This window comes from Manis pentadactyla, chromosome 7 (assembly GCF_030020395.1).
Source record: "Manis pentadactyla isolate mManPen7 chromosome 7, mManPen7.hap1, whole genome shotgun sequence".
Taxonomy (NCBI): domain Eukaryota; kingdom Metazoa; phylum Chordata; class Mammalia; order Pholidota; family Manidae; genus Manis; species Manis pentadactyla.
Genome location: NC_080025.1, coordinates 87,060,772 through 87,081,259, shown reverse-complemented (window position 1 = coordinate 87,081,259; position 20,488 = coordinate 87,060,772). Strand labels below are relative to the sequence as shown.

The 20,488-nt window shown below is 34.5% G+C and overlaps 1 protein-coding gene across 7 annotated transcripts in view; it reads left to right on the top strand.

Annotated features, from left to right (window-relative positions):
* DGKB (diacylglycerol kinase beta) overlaps positions 1-20,488 on the top strand; it is a 749,649-nt gene that overhangs the window by 556,910 nt on the left and 172,251 nt on the right. For all 7 annotated transcript variants that reach the window (XM_057504557.1, XM_036894568.2, XM_036894565.2 and 4 more), the window contains 2 exons: positions 10,231-10,321; positions 19,720-19,915. In XM_057504557.1, coding sequence (XP_057360540.1) covers positions 10,231-10,321; positions 19,720-19,915 — 287 coding nt within the window. The remainder of the gene's footprint in view (positions 1-10,230; positions 10,322-19,719; positions 19,916-20,488) is intronic.

The following is a 20,488-nucleotide window of genomic DNA, read 5'->3' as shown; positions in this document are numbered from 1 at the left end:
CACAATGGTTGAACGTTCCCACCAGCAGTGTAGGAGGGTTCCCCTTTCTCCACAACCTCGCCAACATTTGTTATTGTTTGTCTTTTGGATGGTAACCATCCTTACTGGTATGAAGTGATATCTCATTGTGGTTTTAATTTGCATTTCTCTGATGACAAGCGATGTGGAGCATCTTTTCATGTGTCTGTTGGCCATCTGAATTTCTTCTTTAGAGAACTGTCTATTCAGCTCCTCTGCCCATTTTTTAATTGGATTATTTGCTTTTTGTTTGTTGAGGTGTGTGAGCTCTTTATATATTTTGGATGTCAGCCCATTATTGGATCTGTCATTTATGAACATATTCTCCCATACTGTAGGATACCTTTTGGTTCTATTGATGGTGTCCTTTGCTGTACAGAAGATTTTCAGCTTGATATAGTCCCACTTGTTCATTTTTGCTTTTGTTTCCCTTGCCCAGGGAGATATGTTCAAGAAGAGGTCACACATGTTTATGTCTAAGAGATTTTTGCCTATGTTTTTTTCTAAGAGATTTATGGTTTCATGACTTGTGTTCAAGTCTTTGATCCATTTCGAATTTACTTTTGTGTATGGGGTTAGACAGTGATCCAGTTTCATTCTCTTACATGTAGCTGCCCAGTTTTACCAGCACCATCTGTTGAAGAGACTGTCGTTTCCCCATTGTATGTCCATGGCTCCTTTATCATATATTAATTGACCATATATGTTTGGGTTAGTGTCTGGAGTCTCTATTCTGTTCCACTGGTCTGTGGCTCTGTTCTTGTGCCAGTACCAAATTGTCTTGATTACTATGGCTTTGTAGTAGAGCTTGAAGTTGGGGAACAAGATCCCCCCCACTTTATTCTTCCTTCTCAGGATTGCTTTGGCTATTCGGGGTCTTTGGTGTTTCCATATGAATTTTTGAACTATTTGTTCCAGTTCATTGAAGAATGGCGTTGATAATTTGATAGGGATTTCATCGACTCTGTATAGTGTTTTGGGCAGGATGGCCATTTTGACAATATTAATTCTTCCTAACCAGGAGCATGGGATGAGTTTCCATTTATTAGTGACCTCTTTAATTTCTCTTAAGAGTGTCCTATAGTTTTCAGGGTCTAGGTCTTTCACTTCCTTGGTTAGGTTTACTCCTAGGTATTTTATTCTTTTTGATGCTATTGTGAATGGAATTGTTTTCCTGATTTCTCTTTCTATTAGTTCATTGTTAGTGCATAGGAAAGCCACAGATTTCTGTGTGTTAGTTTTGTATCCTGCAAATTTGCTGAATTCTGATATTAGTTCTAGTAGTTTTGGAGTGGAGTCCTTAGGGTTTTTTATGTACAATATCATGTCATCTGCAAATAGTGACAGTTTAACTTCTTCTTTACCAATCTAGATTCCTTGTATTTCTTTGTTTTATCTAATTGCCGTGGTTAGGACCTCCAGTACTATGTTGAACAACAGTGGGGACAGTGGGCATCCCTGTCTTGTTCCCGATCTCAGAGGAAATGCTTTCAGCTTCTCGCTGTTCAATATAATGTTGGCTGTGGGTTTTTCATAGATGGCCTTTATTATGTTGAGGTACTTGCCCTCTATTCCCATTTTGCTGAGAGTTTTTATCATGAATGGATGTTGAACTTTGTCAAATGCTTTTTCAGCATCTGTGGAGATGATCGTGTGGTTTTTGTCTTTCTTTTTGTTGATGTGGTGGATGATGTTGATGGACTTTCGAATGTTGTACCATCCTTACATCCCTGGGATGAATCCCACTTGGTCATGGTCTTTGATCCTTTTGATGTATTTTTGAATTCGGTTTGCTAATATTTTGTTGGGTATTTTTGCATCTACATTCATCAGGGATATTGATCTGTAGTTTTCTTTTCTGGTGGGGTCTTTGCCTGGTTTTGGTATTAGGGTGATTTTGGCTTCAAAGAATGAGTTTGGGAGTATTCCCTCCTCTTCTATTTTTTGGAAAACTTCAAGGAGAATGGGTATTATATCTTCTCTGTATGTCTGATAAAATTCCAAGGTAAATCCATCTGGCCTGGGTGTTTTCTTCTTGGGTAGTTTTTTGATTACTGCTTCAATTTCGTTACTGGTAATTGGTCTGTTTAGATTTTCTGTTTCTTTCTGGGTCAGTCTTGGAAGGTTGTATTTTTCTAGGAAGTTGTTCATTTCTCCTAGGTTTCCCAGCTTGTTAGCATATAGGTTTTCATAGTATTCTCTAATAATTCTTTGTATTTCTGTGGGGTCTGTCGTGATTTTTCCTTTTTCGTTTCTAATTCTGTTGATGTGTGTTGATTCTCTTTTTCTCTTAATAAGTCTGGCTAGAGGCTTATCTATTTTGTTTATTTTCTCAAAGAACCAGCTCTTGGTTTCATTGATTTTTTTCTATTGTTTTATTCTTCTGAATTTTATTTATTTCTTTTCTGATCTTTATTATGTACCCCCTTCTGCTGACCTTAGGCCTCATTTGTTCTTCTTTTTCCAATTTCGATAATTGTGACATTAGACTATTTGTTTGGGATTGTTCTTTCTTCTTTAAATATGCCTGGATTGCTACATACTTTCCTCTTAAGACTGCTTTTGCTGTGTCCCACAGAAATTGGGGCTTTGTTTTGTTGTTGTCATTTGTTTCCATATTTTGCTGGATCTCCATTTTGATTTGGTCACTGATCCATTGATTATTTAGGAGCATGTTGTTAAGCCTCCATGTGTTTGTGAGCCTTCTTGCTTTCTTTGTATAATTTGTTTCTAGTTTTATACCTTTGTGGTCTGAAAAGTTAGTTGGTAGGATTTCAATCTTTTGGAATTTACCAAGGCTCTTTTTGTGGCCTAGTATGTAGTCTATTCTGGAGAATGTTCCATGTGCACTTGAGAAGAATGTGTATGCTGTTGCTTTTGGATGTAGAGTTCTATAGATGTCTATTAGGTCCATCTTTTCTAGTGTGTTGTTCAGTGCCTCTGTGTCCTTACTTATTTTCTGTCTGGTGCATCTGTCCTTTGGAGTGAGTGGTGTGTTGAAGTCTCCCAAAATGAATGCATTGCCTTCTATTTCCTCCTTTAATTATGTTAGTATTTGTTTCATGTATGTTGGTGCTCCTCTATTAGGTGCATATATATTTATAATGGTTATATCCTCTTGTTGGACTTAGCCTTTTATCATTATGTAATGTCCTTCTTTATCTCTTGTTACTTTCTTTGTTTTGAAGTCTATTTTGTCTAATACTAGTATTGCAACACCTGCTTTTTTCTCCCTATTGTTTGCATGAAATATTTTTTTCTATCCCTTGATGAATGCACTTTTAATCTGTGCATGTCTTTGGGTTTGAGGTGAATCTCTTGTAAGCAGCATATAGATGGGTCTTGTTTTCTTATCCATTCTATTATTCTGTGTCTTTTGATTGTTTTTATTCAGTTCATTTACATTTAGGGTGATTATTGAAAGATATGTAGTTATTGCCACTGCAGGCTTTAAGTTTGTGATTACCAAAGGTTCAAGGTTAGCTTCTTTACTACCTTACTGTCTAACTTAACTCGATTATTGAGCTATTATAAACACAGTCTGATGATTATTACTCTCCCTTCTTATTCCTCCTCCTCCATTCTTCATATGTTGTGTGTTTCGTTCTGTGCTCTTTTTAGGAGTGCTCCCATCTAGAGCAGTGCCTCTAAAATACCCTGTAGAGGTGGTTTGTGGGAGGCAAATTCCCTCAACTTTTGCTTGTCTGGGAATCGTTTAATCCCTCCTTCATATTTAAATGATAATCCTGTTACATACAGTATTGTTGGTTCAAGGCCCTTCTGTTTCATGGCATTAAATATATCATGCCATTCTCTTCTGGCCTGTAAGGTTTCTGTTGAGAAGTCTGATGATAGCCTGATGGGTTTTCCTTTGTAGGTGACCTTTTTTTTTCTCTGGCTGCCTTTAGTACTCTGTCCTTGTCTTTGATCTTTGCCATTTTAATTATTATGTGTCTTGGTGTTGCCCTACTTGGGTCCCTTGTCATGGGAGTTCTGTCTGCTTCTGTGGTCTGAGAGGCCATTTCTTCCCCCAGTTTGGGGAAGTTTTCAGCAATTATTTCTTCAAAGACACTTTCTATCCCTTTTTCTCTCTTCTTCTTCTTCTTCTGGTACTCTTATGATGCGAATATTGTTCCATTTCGATTTGTCACACAGTTCTCTTAATATTCTTTCATTCCTGGAGATCCTTTTATCTCTCTCTGAGTCCACTTCTCTGCTTTCCTGTTCTTTGATTTCTAGTCCATTAATGGTCTCTTGCGTCTCGTCCATTCTGCTTTGAAGTCCTTCCAGAGATTGTTTCATTTCTGTATTCTCCCTCCTTAGTTCTTGCATATTTCTCTGCAAGCCCATCAGCATGGTTATGACTTTTGTTTTGAATTCTTTTTCAGGAAGATTGGTTAAATCTATCTCCCCAGATTCCTTCTCAGGGGAGGATGTGGAAGATGTCTGGGTTAGTCTTGTCTGGATCAAATTTTTTTGCCTTTTCATGTTGATAGATGCAGTGGTATGCTGTTGACTCATCTGTCAGCTGGAAGAACCAAACCCTTTCCACTTGCTCCTGGCTTTTCTTTACTGGGACAATGGTGACCCCTAGCGGCTTGTGTCGGGCAGTGGCGCGTGGACTGGGTCTCTGTTTCTTGCCGGGCCGCTATGGAGGAAGCTCCCTCGCTGTGGGTGTGGCCAGCCTCAGGTTGCTTCTCTGCTATGGGGCCTCGCCGGAGCAGGAATGGGCGGGGGGCTGTTTATCGCCATGTGGGGTCTGAGAGCTGCTGCCCAGAGAATTAGGGCCCCTGGATTTCCCCAGGATCCCACCTGCTGGGTTAAGTGTCTGGGGATGCTTCTGACCAGCTGTGGGGTCCCTGTCCCTTTAGGACTTTCAAAAAGCACTCGCTTTTCTTTTTCCCAGGGGCGCCAGCTGCAGGGACCTGCTCACAGGTTTTTACTGTCCTGTTTCGCTAGTTTCCTGCGCTCCTCACACTGTGTGTCTGCTGTCTGGGTGTGGATGGCTAGGGGTGGGTGATTAGTAGTCCTGGGCTCCCTCTCCCTCCCCACTCCGACTCGTCTCCTCCTGCTGGGAGCTGGGGTGAGCGGTGCTTGGGTCCCGTCAGGAGCCGCTTGTATCTTACCCCCTTCGCCAGGCGCTGGGTTCTCGCAGGTGTGGATGTAGTCTGGCTGTTGTCCTGTATCTTATAGTGTCTCTTTGAGGGATAGTTGTATTTGTTGTATTTTCAAAAATATATATGTTTTTGGGAGGAGATTCCCACTGTCCTACTCACACCACCATCTTGTCTCCTCCTGATAGTATGAATTTTATAATTTAGAGTAAAACTTTCTGTTCATTCCAATCCATTCATTCATTCTCAAACTTTGAACTACCTTTTCATAACCATTTTATGGTGAATTTATAGTTGCCAATCAAAACAAAAAATCAAATTGGCAATTTGAGTCAGTTGGGTATGGCCTTAGTTCTTGTCAAATGCGTATCTATTTCTGTTGTCCATACAGATGGCATTTAGCTGACAGGACATTTCAGAGCAAACAATATAAAGTATAAATGTCCCCTGCCTTTACCTCTTTGTTAACCTAGGATTGCTGCCCTGCCAATGGCCTGCTTGCTGCAGCTTCCCTGTGGATGCTTTTCCTTTCTTGAGCTGCAGATTCCAGATCCTGCTTGTCCACTGGTGGAATCAGTTCCCACTAGGGCATTGCCATTTGACTTGTGGTATATTTTTTAAAGTAATACCTAACTATTTTTTGGAATAAATGAGTAACTCCATAACCAGTGTTCAGTGTGATGTCTCGGCAATGAAAAACAAAGAAAATTGAATTGATTTTATGACATAAATGTACCACGTAAGTAATTACTTTGTGGATGTAAGTCAGCAGTGCTTCATCTCTCATCACCAGTGCTGTTAGCCACGTTCACAGTCCCTGCTGGTTCCCAGGGTGTTCCACAGACTTGTGAACCAGGTCTTATCATTAAGTTACTCAATTGTTAGAAACACTGTTTTCCATGAGAAAATAATTTTAACGCCAGATTTGAAATAACTATTGAAATACCTTAATAACAGGACAAAAGTAAAAGAAAGCTAATGAAAAAGGTGAGTTTTTGAAACATTCTTAGTAAAAAAAAATATTACTTTTATATTCATTTTAACTACACTACTTTAGGACCTTATGTTTTTACTTTCATTTGAAAGGCAAAGATTGAAAGGGTTTTATTTTCTTATCTGATGACCATATTATCCATATAGTATAGATAGAATCTCTTTGTTAAGTATGTTTGGGGAGTAATTCAAGTGTCTAAAAGAAGACTTTTCAGTTTTACACATATTAAATGGTCTTCCTGCATCTTCTATATCACCACTAAATACATGAAAGTAATAAAGGAAACACATCTATGAGAGAAAAAGTTGACCTTTAAGAGTAATTTCACTGAAATAAAATTTTCTGTGTTTATGACTTTTGAACTTTCTCCAGTAAGATTAGTAAGGCAATTTCACCTTCTCTCTTTATGTTGCATCTTTGTTAGAAATGAGTTTATGTCTAATTAGGCTCTTTGGTATCTTTTTTGAAAGGCAGTAGCAAGTTCATGTTTTGTTTGTTTGGTTTTATGTTTGCTTCATTAACATAACTTAGCAGACAAAAGCCAATACAAAAGTTATGTATTCCAGGAAGAAAAATACACTTTAGAAATTAAATTGCCTATTTGAAAATTCAGAACTTGGAGAACTAAATATTAACTAAATTTTATAATGACAAGAATGATTTTTTTGCTTGAATAAAATCTCTAATAGTGCACATTTCCCTGAAGATATGTAGAAGCAAAATTACTGTTAGTGAAAAAAAATACCTGGTAAACAGACACTAATTTGTTCATTTTTACCTGAACATCTGGTAACTAAGAACTTTAAATATTAAACTAAAACCTGTAGACTTGCAATTAAATTCATTGAAATAGGGTTTACTGTATTAATGACTTACAATTATAATAGTATGAATAACGTTTTGTGGACATTGTCATCATATCTGGAATCACAGAATCTGTCTCAAAATACAATAAATTTGACTTTGGTGTAGATATTTTACAATGGGTTAAATGTTCAGTTACCATATTCTTAAAAGTCCAAAGCTACATGTTTTCTGTGACAAATTTGAGTTTGAATTATTTGGATCATATTGTAATGTGAGCCATAAAAATAAATAGCATACGTGTTTAAATGTATTTTTTTGCATTTCTACAACCTAAAGACCAGTTTGGTTGAAAAAATAAAATTTAACAGCTTTTAATTTGTCATGTAGAATCTGATTCTATGTGCTTTTTATTACCTCTATATATTTATCTAAGTGAAACATAAAATGGTTGTAATAATGGAGAATTTAAAGCAGCTTTTGCACATGAGCAGTAATGCTAACTAATATGGTGAATAAAGGCTGAATGTAAATTCTCAGAACTTCCTTTTTGTGTGTGATATGTTTGCTAAAGTGAGTATATCTTGGTTAGCTGATTCAAGCTCTTCATCATCCTGATTAAACTATCTGAAGAGATTTGATGGACAAAATGGAAAAAATAGGGAATAATCATTTATATGAAATCAGAAGCCATATATATATATATATATATATATATATATATATATATATATATACACACACATAATACTATAATATAATTTTTATTAGATTACAGAATCTGTCAAAATATAAACCCACAGCCTTTCTTTTGCTGGACTAAATGCTCTGATACTCTCACATATGCATTCAGAGATGACTTTGGCATGGCTAAAATGAGTATAATCTAATTATCACCTACCTCATTTGTATCTTTTGAATTGATCCACTCTGCTCCATTTTGCTTGCGACTTGTTTAGGCATTGAATTACATTGCATTTGTCCTATATCAGTAGCCACATTTCTGTCCACAATGCCAGCATTTCAACATTCCAGCCCTCTTATTTATTCCTGCTAGATTTATTTGTCCATACAACAAAGCTGGCCACATTGCTTCACTGCTAATAAACTTCTGTCATCATCCTATTAATCTATAATTTAAGTCCAAACCCCTTAATTTAAATACACATTCTGAAACAGATCCTTATTAGCCCACACTCAGCATTCTTTTAAGTCATCCTGCTCTCCAAAAAATGCCCAAAACTTGTCTCTTCTTCTCCCTTTGCCTTCTTCTACTTCTCTATTTAAAATATCATCTTGTCTTCTAAAACTCTCTGGACTCCCTGAGGTAAAAGTAGTTAATTCACTGAAGTGGTTTCCCACAATACTTTGCTCATATTTCATTTGGAGAATTAACTTTTTAATTATTGTATATGCCCATAATCTTACAATATTCTGAGCTTTTTGGAGACAAAAATTATTGTGTTTTTATTTGTATCTTTAGAACTTAATACAGTAACATATAGAAGTAAATATTCTTTGGAAATATTTATTGAATGAATGACTAGATAGAATTAATGAATCCAGGACTGTCTGGATAAAAGGACAGAAAACTTGCTGAATGTAGAAAAAAATTCCAAACAGTCATAAAACATCTACTAAGTATCATTCTGAGGCTGTCTTGAGACCACCTCATACAGACCAATATTTTGCTCCCAATTTATTAACATATTTTTCATCAGAATGATGAATCAATAGGAAGATATTTTTTATTTTATTTAACTTCAGCCAGTGTATAAATGTGTAAAAGTACATCTATTCTGTAACATTAATAAATATAAACTTGCATATAGGCTCAGGCCAACAGATCTTGGTGTTAAGTGTTGCGCCCTTGTTCTATCCAACTAGCTATTATCTATTTTTATCTTCTTAGATATATAAAATCAGACCATAACCCAAGGAAAATATTCTCTGGAATAGAATAAAGATTCATGGTTCTAGAATCATTTGTAACCTATATTGTTCTTCAAATATCTGATCTAATTATGGACATTGATACAAGAAGGGCTAGAGAAAATTTTGTAAAAATCATAAGTGAGCCTAATATTATTGAATATGTCTAGGCAGATGAGATTACTTTTAAAATTTGTAATTTCATATCAGAACTAATCAGCACAACATAGTAATAAACACTGTAATAAATAATAAGAATTCCATGTAATTTTCCATAACTAATAGGGTTGAATCAAATAGTAAGATCCTTTCTAAATGTCTTTTTAATTGTAGAAGTGTTTGACACTTTAATGTGAAGAGCACATGTCAATTTTTATACTTCAAAACAAATAATTTGATGTCAGAAATAATATTTGAATGTCATAAAACAAATTTTCCTGTTTTGCCTTTATGCCTATATGTGAAAACATGTATCTCATTTTACCTGTATTTTCTTCTAATTGAGGGCATGATACCTAATTAGAATATATATAATTAAACACTATTTTTTCATGAGAATGAATTTCTAAATTAAATACTGGATAATATAAAAATCTAGTCAACCTTTGTAAAAATACATTAAATGATCATAAATTTAATTAACTGGCACAAGAAACAAAGATATGATTAATTGGGTTATGGGAGAAAAATTTTTTTTGACCATCTTACTTCCAAATTAAATACTGAAATATTTTAAACTATATTTTTCTTTAACTTTTGGTAAATTGATAAAATTTTGTTATTACTTATTCAGTTCTTCCATACTGTATCATAATTTCTACCATTGTGCATATAAAAGAGGACACTATCTTTATAAAATAATAGTTATTCCAAAGTTACTAAATTTTATCTTTATGTATAACCACTACTTTTTTTCTTTTTAATGTGTTATTCAATGATACCAAGTTTCTGAAGAGTACATAGCTTTCTAGAAAAATTTAGCATATTTAGTTTAGTCTCTTTTTTTCTCATGAAAAGCCCAGATTTTTTTCTCTTTATGATTACAGAGTGGCTGGTCTAAATCAAATTGTCTTAAGAATGAGCTAATGATCATAAGCACTAAAATCATATTTTAAAATTTGAGCAACTAATATATAGAAACTTATAATTGAATCTGTCAGATCAACACATTCCTATAATTCCCTCAGGGGCATTCATACAATTTGACACCAACATTTAGCTTTGAAAATTATGTGACCCTCTGTTACATTATAGATGGTGCATGTCCTCAAACCTTTTCTGTCACTTATAAGACAGGGCTACTCCATTTAAAAAATTCCCTTCTGTTATTGATAATCACTTAAGTTGCTTCTTCCTTTCCTTTTTCAGAATGAAGAACAAATTTTGGTATTTTGAATTTGGCACATCTGAAACTTTCTCAGCCACCTGCAAGAAGCTACATGAATCTGTAGAAATAGAAGTAAGAAAACATGAATTCTCTTTTTAATACAATGACATGGCTTGAGTTTGATTATTAATATGTTTGTGGTAGTCCATGGAAGGAATTATACTTTGAGCAGTCCACATGACTTTATCCATGATTCTAAATTCCATTTCTGTCACTCACTGGGATTCTAGCACTGTCTAAAACTCATACTATAAAGTTAGCTCTAGTTATGAGTTGTTTTAATACAGTATAAAAGAATGAGAGGGGGAACATGACTTTAGAAATCAATGGAGAAGTACTGGACATAGCATGGATAGAAAATTGTAAGATAAAGTACTTGAAGAGAAAGAAAAAAGTTGCAAGGTACCTAAAAAGAATCTTATTATTTTCAGGTCTTAGTATCTTATAACCTTTAAAACACAGTTCACTAAAATTGTACTATCATGAATAAAGTTTAAAAAATACACTTTTCCATTCCATTCCCATTCATTAACTAGATTTTCTTAGTTCCTGAGGTAGCCATTTCTCTCTTATATTTATAGGAAGTGGAAAAGCCAAGAAAGAGGGCAAAGATAGCAAAAAAAAGATACACTTTGAAAAGATTTGGAGCAAATAGGTCTGCCAAACAATATAGACACTGTAGAACTAAAAATTTTAGGAATAGGTTATAATAGAAAATGACTTAGTTTTATTCAGAGATTTTAGGGGATAAAGAAAAAGGTAAACTTACATTTTGATGAATGATAAAGACAAACCAAAGGAACATAATTATGAAAAAAGAACACCTACTCACTATCTAATATGAATTGAGAAATACTGGCTAGCTTTAATATGTTTAATTTAAAAAAATAAATGCATAACTTGTAGTTATGGACCAAATAGGATCATAATGGCCTGGCTAGGTTCTTCATTATCCTAGCTTTCTAATTCACTATTGATGATGATAATAACAACATTAAGTGGTACTATTTCAGAATGTAACCTTTTTGGATTTTTTTTCATCATGATTTGTGGGTAAATTGAAGTATTAGAAGTAGAATTGGTAATCATGGAATAGGAAAAGCCCTTCATGACTGAATCAGATCATAACTCTGAAAAGGAATATAATCACAAAACGTAAAGGATTTGGCTCAACAAAGACTTTCTGTTATTATAATTCCTGGAGACATATATGTTTATATGTTTTTTATACCTAGATAGTGTTATATATGTACATATGTATTTGTAAAAAACATTTAAAACTCCCCTTTACCTTCAAAAATTATTTTTAAAAACTGATGCATATTTTGAACATTTTTTACCTTCAGACACCTATACTTAAAAAAAATCTGTAGAACAAGGCAAATAACAAAAAAATAGCATAGCTTCAGGTTGAACATAGGGTAGATATTCTGGATCCTCTTGCTCCTCTCCTTACCTTTCCCTACCACTGAACACAAAGTGAAAAAAAAGGTCATCTAGAAGAGATATTCCATAGAGAGGAAAACACAGTAGTGTCAAGATGACAGTTCTTCCCAACCTGATCTACAGATTAAACACAACTTCAGTCAGAATCCCAGCAAATTATTTTGTGAATATCAACACCTTGAATCCAAAGTTTATATAGAGAGTCAACAGACCCAGAGTAGAAAACACGATATTGAAGGAAAAGAATGATGTTGGAGGAATGACACTGTCTGATTTCAAGATTTACTATAAAGGTACAAAACTCAAAACAGTATAATATTGGTGAAAGAATAGACAGACAAATCAATGGGACAGAATAGAGATCCCAGAAATGGACCCACGTAAACATAGTGAACTGATCTTTGACAAAAGGTAAAGGCAATAAAGTGGAGCTAAGAAGGTCTGTTTTAAGAAATGGTGCTGGAATAACTGGACATTCACAGCAAAATAATGGATCTTGACACAGACCTTCACCTTTAACAAAATGGACCGTACACCTAAATGTAAAATGGAAAACTGCAAAACTCTAGAAGGTAACACAAGAGAAAACCTAGGTGGTCTTGGGGATGCCAATGCCTGTTTAGATACAATATAAAAGGTAGGATCCATGAAAGAAGTAATTGATAAGCTGGATTTCATTGAAATTAAAAAAATGCTCTGTGAAATAAAATGTCAAGAGAGTGAGAAAATAAGCCACAGATTGGCAGAAAATATTTGCAAAAGACGTATCTGATAATGGATTATTATCCAAAATATACCAAGAATTCTTAGAACTTAATTAAGAAAATAAACAACCCCATTGAAAAATGGCCCAAAGGCTTGAAAGGGTATCTCACCAAAAAAAGATACACAGATGGGAAATAAGCATGTGAAATGATGTTTCACATCAAACATCACCAGCCAAATGCAAATTAAAATAACAATGATATACCACTGTACACCTATTAGATTAGTGAAAACACCAAATGCTGGTGAGGCTGTGGAATAATAGCAATTCTTGTTCATTGTTGGTAGTAATGCAAAATGGTATGACCACTTTTGTAGACAGCTGGATGGTTTCTAATAAAACTAAACATGCTCTTACTATATAATCCAGCAATCATACTCCTTGTTTTTTTCCCAAAGAAGTTGAAAACTTATGTCAACTCAAAAAGCTGCACATGATGTTTATAACTTGGAAGCAAATAAGAGGACCTGCAGTAGGTGAATGAATAAACTGTGGCACATCCAGACTATGAATTATTATTTGTGCTAAAAAGAAGTGAGCTATCAAGCCATGAAAACACATGGAGAACCCTTGAATATATGTTACTAAATGAAAGAAGCCATACTGAAAAATCAACATACTGTATGTTTCTAACATATTACATTCTGGAAAAGGCAAAATTACAAAGACAGTAAAAAGATCAGTGGTCACTAAGGGTTGTGAGGAGAGGGAGGGACAGGTGCACAGAGGATTTCTTTAGGGCAGTGAAAATACTCTGTGCAACACAATGATGATGAATAAATGTCAGTAGACATTTGTTCAAAACCATGGAATATACACCAAGAATGAACAGTAATTAAAAACTATGAACTTTAGATGATTATGATGTGTCAATGTAGGTTCACCAGTTGGAACAAATGTACTAGTTTGGTGGGGAATATGAATAATGGGGGAGGCTGTGCATGTGTGAGGATGGGAGTATATGGGAAATCTCTGTACTTTCCCTTTAATTTTACCATAAACCTTAAACTGCTCTAAATAAAATGAAGTCTTAATTTTAAAAAAGCCACATTGCTCTATAGTATGTTGTTATATGTGTCACAAAGTAAAAAATGTTCAAGGAAATACAGTGAAAATATTTGAATGCAAATATATGTGGAAAACATTGATTGTAATCAAATGATAAAATTGAGTAAAAAAGTTGATCCACAGAACTTTACATGTTATAGAAAAACTGTTTATAGTGTTCTCCCAAGAAATCTGGGTAACTTTAAGTTATTCTTCTTAGAGTCGTGTTTCTACTTGCCCTCCAAGTCTGCCTTCCCAGCTCTGCATTTACTGGCTTATTGTGGGAACCACTGTAGGAGCATTAATAAGTCAGAACCAGTGCTGTATACTCCCCATTCTGTTGTTCATATCTTGGAAATACTGCCATAATTTTATATATTTATCTCAATTCTAAAACTTGATATGTTTGTGCATGTGTATGTGTATGAATGGTAATACAAAATCTGTTTCTCTACCTACTTTTAATGAATCCAGTCTATCATATTAGCAGAATATGCCTTTCTACCCTCAAGGTTACTTCAGAATTAAATTTAACAAAAACATCAATTTGGAAATTTGATTCTGTTTGCTGTTGCTTCCTATTTGGCTTAAAATTATACCAACTATGGTTTGAAAATGTATAACAGAATAAAACCACTTCAGTACAACAGAACCTCAAGTAATGGACATATATTTTATCAGCAGCTTCTTTAAAAGAAAGAATTTGCTCTGTGACCCTGTATTTCCCATTTCTTTTTCATATAGGACACTTTTTCCAAAAGCGGTTGATGTTTGGAATAATATGAATATTATGGGGTAAAGTTGATAATAAAAATAGCTAAGATTTATCTTATTAACTGTACTTTATAATTGGTGCTAAGCAATGTACATGTTTCCTGATACATCTTCATAAAAATCCTATGAATTAGAGAGATTCTATTATATCTCCACTTCAGAGATGAACAGATGAGCATTTTCTTTAGTAATTTAAGGGAAACAAGAATCGTATTGCTGCCAAAACGTTTAAGGCTAAGGAAACAAATCAATTGGAGATTATATATACATATATGTATATAGTATATATGTGTACATATAACACATACATGATATATAATATATATGGTTAGAGTTTAACAAAGTTGAAGATTTTAATTTAAAAATTTCAGTTTTCCTGTGTCTTTCTTACAAAAGATAAATAAAATGAAAAGCTTTAAAATTACTAGATAATATATTGGAGGCAAAGTTTATATTAAACTCTTTGAGGCATGGATGTGCACCTAAGAATCTAAGGTCAACATCTGGGATTGAAGCTACAAAGGTTCATTGGTTTATAATTTGCTCCATGTATCAGGCAAAGTTCATGAGGGAATAAAGTAGCCAATTCTCCAGAGTATTTTCATCTTCTGGGTGTCAGTGAGAATGGGAAGGATGGTCTAAGTTTCAGGGCAAAGAATTTCCATCCCAAGGTACTAAGCTTTGTCTTAATGATTAAGTAATTCTAGAAAACCAAAGTGATCTCAAGGATTAAAAAAGGCAGGAAGAATGTTGGGGACACAAAATAAATTAGCAGGAATCAAAAGATAAATTCTTATTGCCCAGTAACCTGGAAAGCACAGAGCTCTTAAAAGCAATTGGACAGAGTTTCATAGGTTAGTCTTTGTCCTTCTTTTCTGATATCAAAATCATCTTGGATATTCCTTCAACATGCATTTACAGGACCTTAGCCTTGCCTTAGCCCTACCAACACACTGTATTGGGTTGGAGGAAATCCAACTTGACAACTGACATTTTTTATTTAACCATTTTGGTTGACATACAAAAAGCTGTACATATTTCATGCATGTATACAACTCAGTGTGGAGATGAGAATATACCTATGAAACCATCACCATAATCAGTGTCATCAACATACCCATCACCTCCAAGTTCCTTCCTTCTCTCGTCTGTGCATGTGCACATTTGTATGTGTATGTGTAAGAACACTTAAACAATCTGCCCTCTCTTCTAAAGCTCCCCAAGAGATTTTTGTGTGTGTGCATTGAAATTCCAGAAGCAATGGTGAAGGGAGACAGGGTGGACCTCAACAAAGATGGTCATAGAAAACAAAAATTCGACTCATTAAGTTCAAAACAAAAAATAACTTCTTATTTCAGAAAAGAACAACAAATGTGATAAGTATGTGACATAATGTTATCACTTCATTAAGATAAATACATCACCATATTTCTTAGTGAGGAGGATGAAGGGGAAATGAGATAGGCAAAAGAGGACTGAACCACCAAAAGGTGAAAATTCTTTTCTGTGTGTCCAGAAGCTATTTTTAATAAGATAACTTTTGATAAGAATTCTCATTAGTATTCCAGCAATAATTTCTAGCTTTCACAGAATCTGCTAGAAAAAGAAAAGCATGTAAAGCTGAAGTGGTTTTTGCTAATGCTTATGGCTAATGCTTAGTATCTTGAACCAGCAATATTATTATTATGATCGTGTTCAGCATCTGTGTGTGTGTGTACATGCACATTGTAGCAGTCTCAAATTTTCCCGTTTTCTGAGTACACTTCCATCCTTCTCTTGCTTATCCATTATCTCCCATTCCACTCTAAAAGGTATTCTGTGATTATCTGCCATCCACACTTGCATCACCATCACTGAACTGCCAGCCACTACTGAGATAACCTAAAAGGCATGTTCTATATCACATGGTGTTTTGTAGCTAAAACTTGTAAAATGCATTTCAGAAAATATGGAGGTTAATCACTGGTAAAATAGAGTCTTGCAGCCTTTAAATATCAGAAGAGATACTGATAAGCCCTTAATGTGTCTCTATTTTAATTTGTAGCTTTCTGCAAAAGCATAAATTTGTCTGATGAATTACACATGAATTTACAGAAACTCTTCTCAAAGCAGGCTTAGATGAGTCATTTTACTCCATGCTGTTTTCTTTAATGAACAAAACAATGTTTTTGTGTTTTACGGAATAAAATTATGAATAATTTTTACCTGATCCAGGTATAGAATTAGGCTGTCTATAGAAAAAAATATTTACAGTTTATCATTAATTGTATCCCATCAAATTTATTATCCATACTGACATGTGTCCAAAGTTCTTCATGTTTTGAATTTTCATATCTAATGATATGTTAACTGAATCTGAAACACTAAATTCACATAGAAAAGTTTGTTTGTCTTTAACACCTCTATAATGTGATGTAGTGTATATTCATATGTGAAGATTAAAATACTTTCTCAGAAATTTTTAAACCATCCTCTCTTCTGGTAGGTACATTTGTCTCTGGAATAAGATCCTCTGTTTTAAAACTGAGCAGAGTAGACAGTGGTGTCACTGAATTGCACTTTACATATGGCTCCCATATACGTTAACAGTCTTTCTCCCACATAATAAAAATATTCAGGATTTATTGACTAACCTAGACTGTTAGCTTTTAAGCTTTTATATTCTTTTGCTCTGCAACTGCCTTTTAAAAATCATAAATTTTCAAAGCAGATGAAAATATTATCTGACACAGTATTAAAACTTGTTTATATTTCATAGCCTTCACTCAGCTTTTATTTGCCTGCACTCAACTGGTGTGCTACAATTCCTGTTCTCCATCAGAACTAGCACTGAAGTTTTTCAAACTCATGGACATAATATTAAAGCAAACAGAGGAAGGTAACCTGGGGTCAAGAACTGGTGGAGACAGATCATTAATAAATAGCAATTTGTGTAAGTACATTGTCCAGCTCTCATAGGATCCTCACTGTTCTTTATCAGTCCTTCTTTAGGACTCCTTGAGGATTTTTTTTTTTTCTTTTCACTTTTCAGAGCGCTACTTACTCTGTTTCCTTAGAACTGAACGTGACAAGACTCTGAAGAGTGAAACATGAATAATAGTAACACTGATGTTTTTCAGTTGTCACATGTAACTCCCCTAGTTCAATTAAAAAGAAAGCCTATTTGCCACAGATTTCCTTTTCTGCAGATGAACAAAGGAATACTCCTTCACTAATTCTGAAAGTAACTTGACACAGTGGGGTTCTAAGGCCTAGTCAAATAATTGTCTTAGTGTACTACCTGCTGTGTTCGATATTGAGTGAAAATGGAAGCCAGCCCCCAACTCCAGCTTATTGCACCATTCTTCTGTTATTTAAATTATTTTAGTCAGTTTGGGGAAAGCCAGACCTTTATAAATTAACAGCAGGGAAATACCAAAGGTGTCAGATTGCATATTTATCATCTTTTTCGTGTAATACTTAAATATGTATTAAGAAGTGACTGACATAAATTAGGCAGATTTCAGAAGCCACAGGCCGTGGCTTGTAGAGGACCCCCTTCTGCTTGACATTTCATCCTTGTCAAAGATCAAATTATTTTAATTTAGGCTGCAAATTATAAGGAATGAAGACTTCTTTGTGGGAATTCCCTGTGGTAATCTGACTTTTGTTGTTACTGCTGCTTGTCAGTGTGCAAAAGATATAATATGCATGCAAATAAGGTTAAAAAATATGTACTATCTAATTATCCAGCCAGTACATTCCACTTGAAGACAGTGGGAGGCCTGACACACAGTATGTGTTTGATTCATTGAGGCCTGCAGGGTATTTACACAAGATTACTTTTAATTATGAAATTAATATCTGTTTATCTAGACTATATAGCGATAAGTGAGTATACACATGAGCAGAATTCTTTAGTAAAAAGAAATCATCTTAATTTAATACATGAAAAGGAGGGGAAAAATCATTTGTTTCTAGGGGGGGAAATAAGGCATCCTCCAGACCTCGGTTTCACCTTCCTTGAAACAAATTGAATGAAAACTTGGCACCTTCTCTAGAATCTGATTCCAGCCCTGCCAAGTAGGCTCAAGATGTGTTGTTTTATTTCACAGATTTTATATTTTGGTGAGCAAGATGAGGTATTAGATTCAGCATGATGGCATGATGAGGCAAATGTGGAAAAAGAAAGGGCTCTTTCTTGTTTGTTTTTTGTTCTTATCATTTTGGTGGAGCATTGTCTCATCGAGGTTCAAAAATCATGATTGCCAAGAGAAAGAGAATGATGAAGTCAGTCTCAGTGCTTTTTCTGTAAAAAGATATGGCAACTAAACAATCCCACTGCATATATACTCCAGTTTATGAAATGCATATACCCCCAACAAAGTTCTTTGTAAAAACAAAGTACTACATATTTACATCTCTTCTCACATTAACTTATAGCTAGAAATGACAGAATATCTGGGGTATATGTGTGTAAATAACTACCATTCTAGAAAATGCAAAGCAAGAAAAAATAATTAGTAATTCCAAAAATACAGTATGGCCTTGTTACTCTCCACATGGTTCTGTCAATGGAAATGGCCAGAAAATTTAAAAAATCCAAAAGTTGACCACTGTGAATATTGCAAAGCATTGTCTGTTAGCAAGTTCCATATTATTTTTAAAAATCAAAAGGGTGTTTTCTCCTCAGGCAAACAAAAAGGTCTGGCTGACCATTTTTATTTTTCAATCATTGTTACAGCAGCTATAAAGTAATGGTGGGTTGGAGATGGCTTCTAATGCTACTCTTGGTCTTTCTCTTGCTCACCCTTCCTGGTCCTCCAAATTCCTTCAGACAACTGTGCCTCTTACTGCCTTTGATGCTGTACTTAGAACTTTATCTAGTCCAGGAAACCATGCTTGGCCACTCTAATGTAATTCAGATCTATTTGAATTGCTGTTTTGTACTTTATTTTTCTTTTTTCAAAAGTCTATTAAGCCACTTCTTTCTTTGCCCAGAAAAGTGAGACCATGAATGATTGTTTATTTGCCCCCAGTAGTGCCTTGCAGTGTGTTCTGAATAGAAGGTAATCATTAAAATTTCTGTCAGATATTTGACCAAACTTCCTGCAATCAAACTCTTGTGACACATTAGAAATTTGCAACTGGCGACATGGTTATGGGCAGATGCTACCATGTGTCCCACCCGAAGTTTTTCTGTAAACAAAGATACACTGATGATTTAATGAGATCATTCTTAAAGACTTTTAATGAAAACTGATTAATGTTAGTGGCTGCTTTATCTTTTATATTGACTTTTAGGATAATCATTTGGTTTTTAAGTGTTCTTGAAAAGTTTATTTACGAACGACAAGATTATGGGTTTAAAAGCTCTTATTAAAATAATGAGATGCAAAGAAAGAAATCAAGGAAAGAAAGATAAAATATCTTACTGTTTCTGTTCTTTTTACATCAGTGTGATGGAGTACAGATAGATTTAATCAACATCTCTCTGGAAGGAATTGCTATTTTGAATATACCAAGTATGCATGGAGGATCCAATCTTTGGGGCGAGTCTAAGAAAAGACGAAGCCATCGCAGAATAGAGAAAAAAGGGTCTGACAAAAGGACTACGCTTACAGATGCCAAAGAGTTGAAGTTTGCAAGTCAAGGTAAGTTTTCTAGTATTTAATTGTTAAGCTGTATTTTAATCTGTTTTTGAAGGCTTCTGTAACTTAAAGAGTTTTCCATTGTGCTGTAGTTTTATGTAATATATATGCAGTAGTATTTTTCATAATATCAAATATGCATGTGTGATTGTATCACAGATTCTAAAAGCATGTATAAACTTGCTATATATTTAATGGATTTTTTGCCTCCTTTATTCTTTTTTTTAGAGATAGCTCTTCCCGCAGAAAATGAAATACACGTGGGCATTTAGTGGATAATAATATAGAATATATTGTACATTCAGTCCTGGAATGTGGTCAGCTTGGTCAGGATGTTTGAGTTGCTGTAACAAGGGCCTAGTTAAGGTTTTTCTAATATTGTGTCATAAGATTTTTTTATTGTTTGGTTTCTTTAGTCAGGCTATGATATGAAAACTATCTCACATTAAGCTATTGTTCTAAGTACCACATAGAATGGCAAATTTAAATATTCCACAGGAAATGTTGGTTATCTGCTGCTATTTTTCCAGAAATTTAAAACAAGTAGGATACATGGGGAACAGAGGGCAAAATACT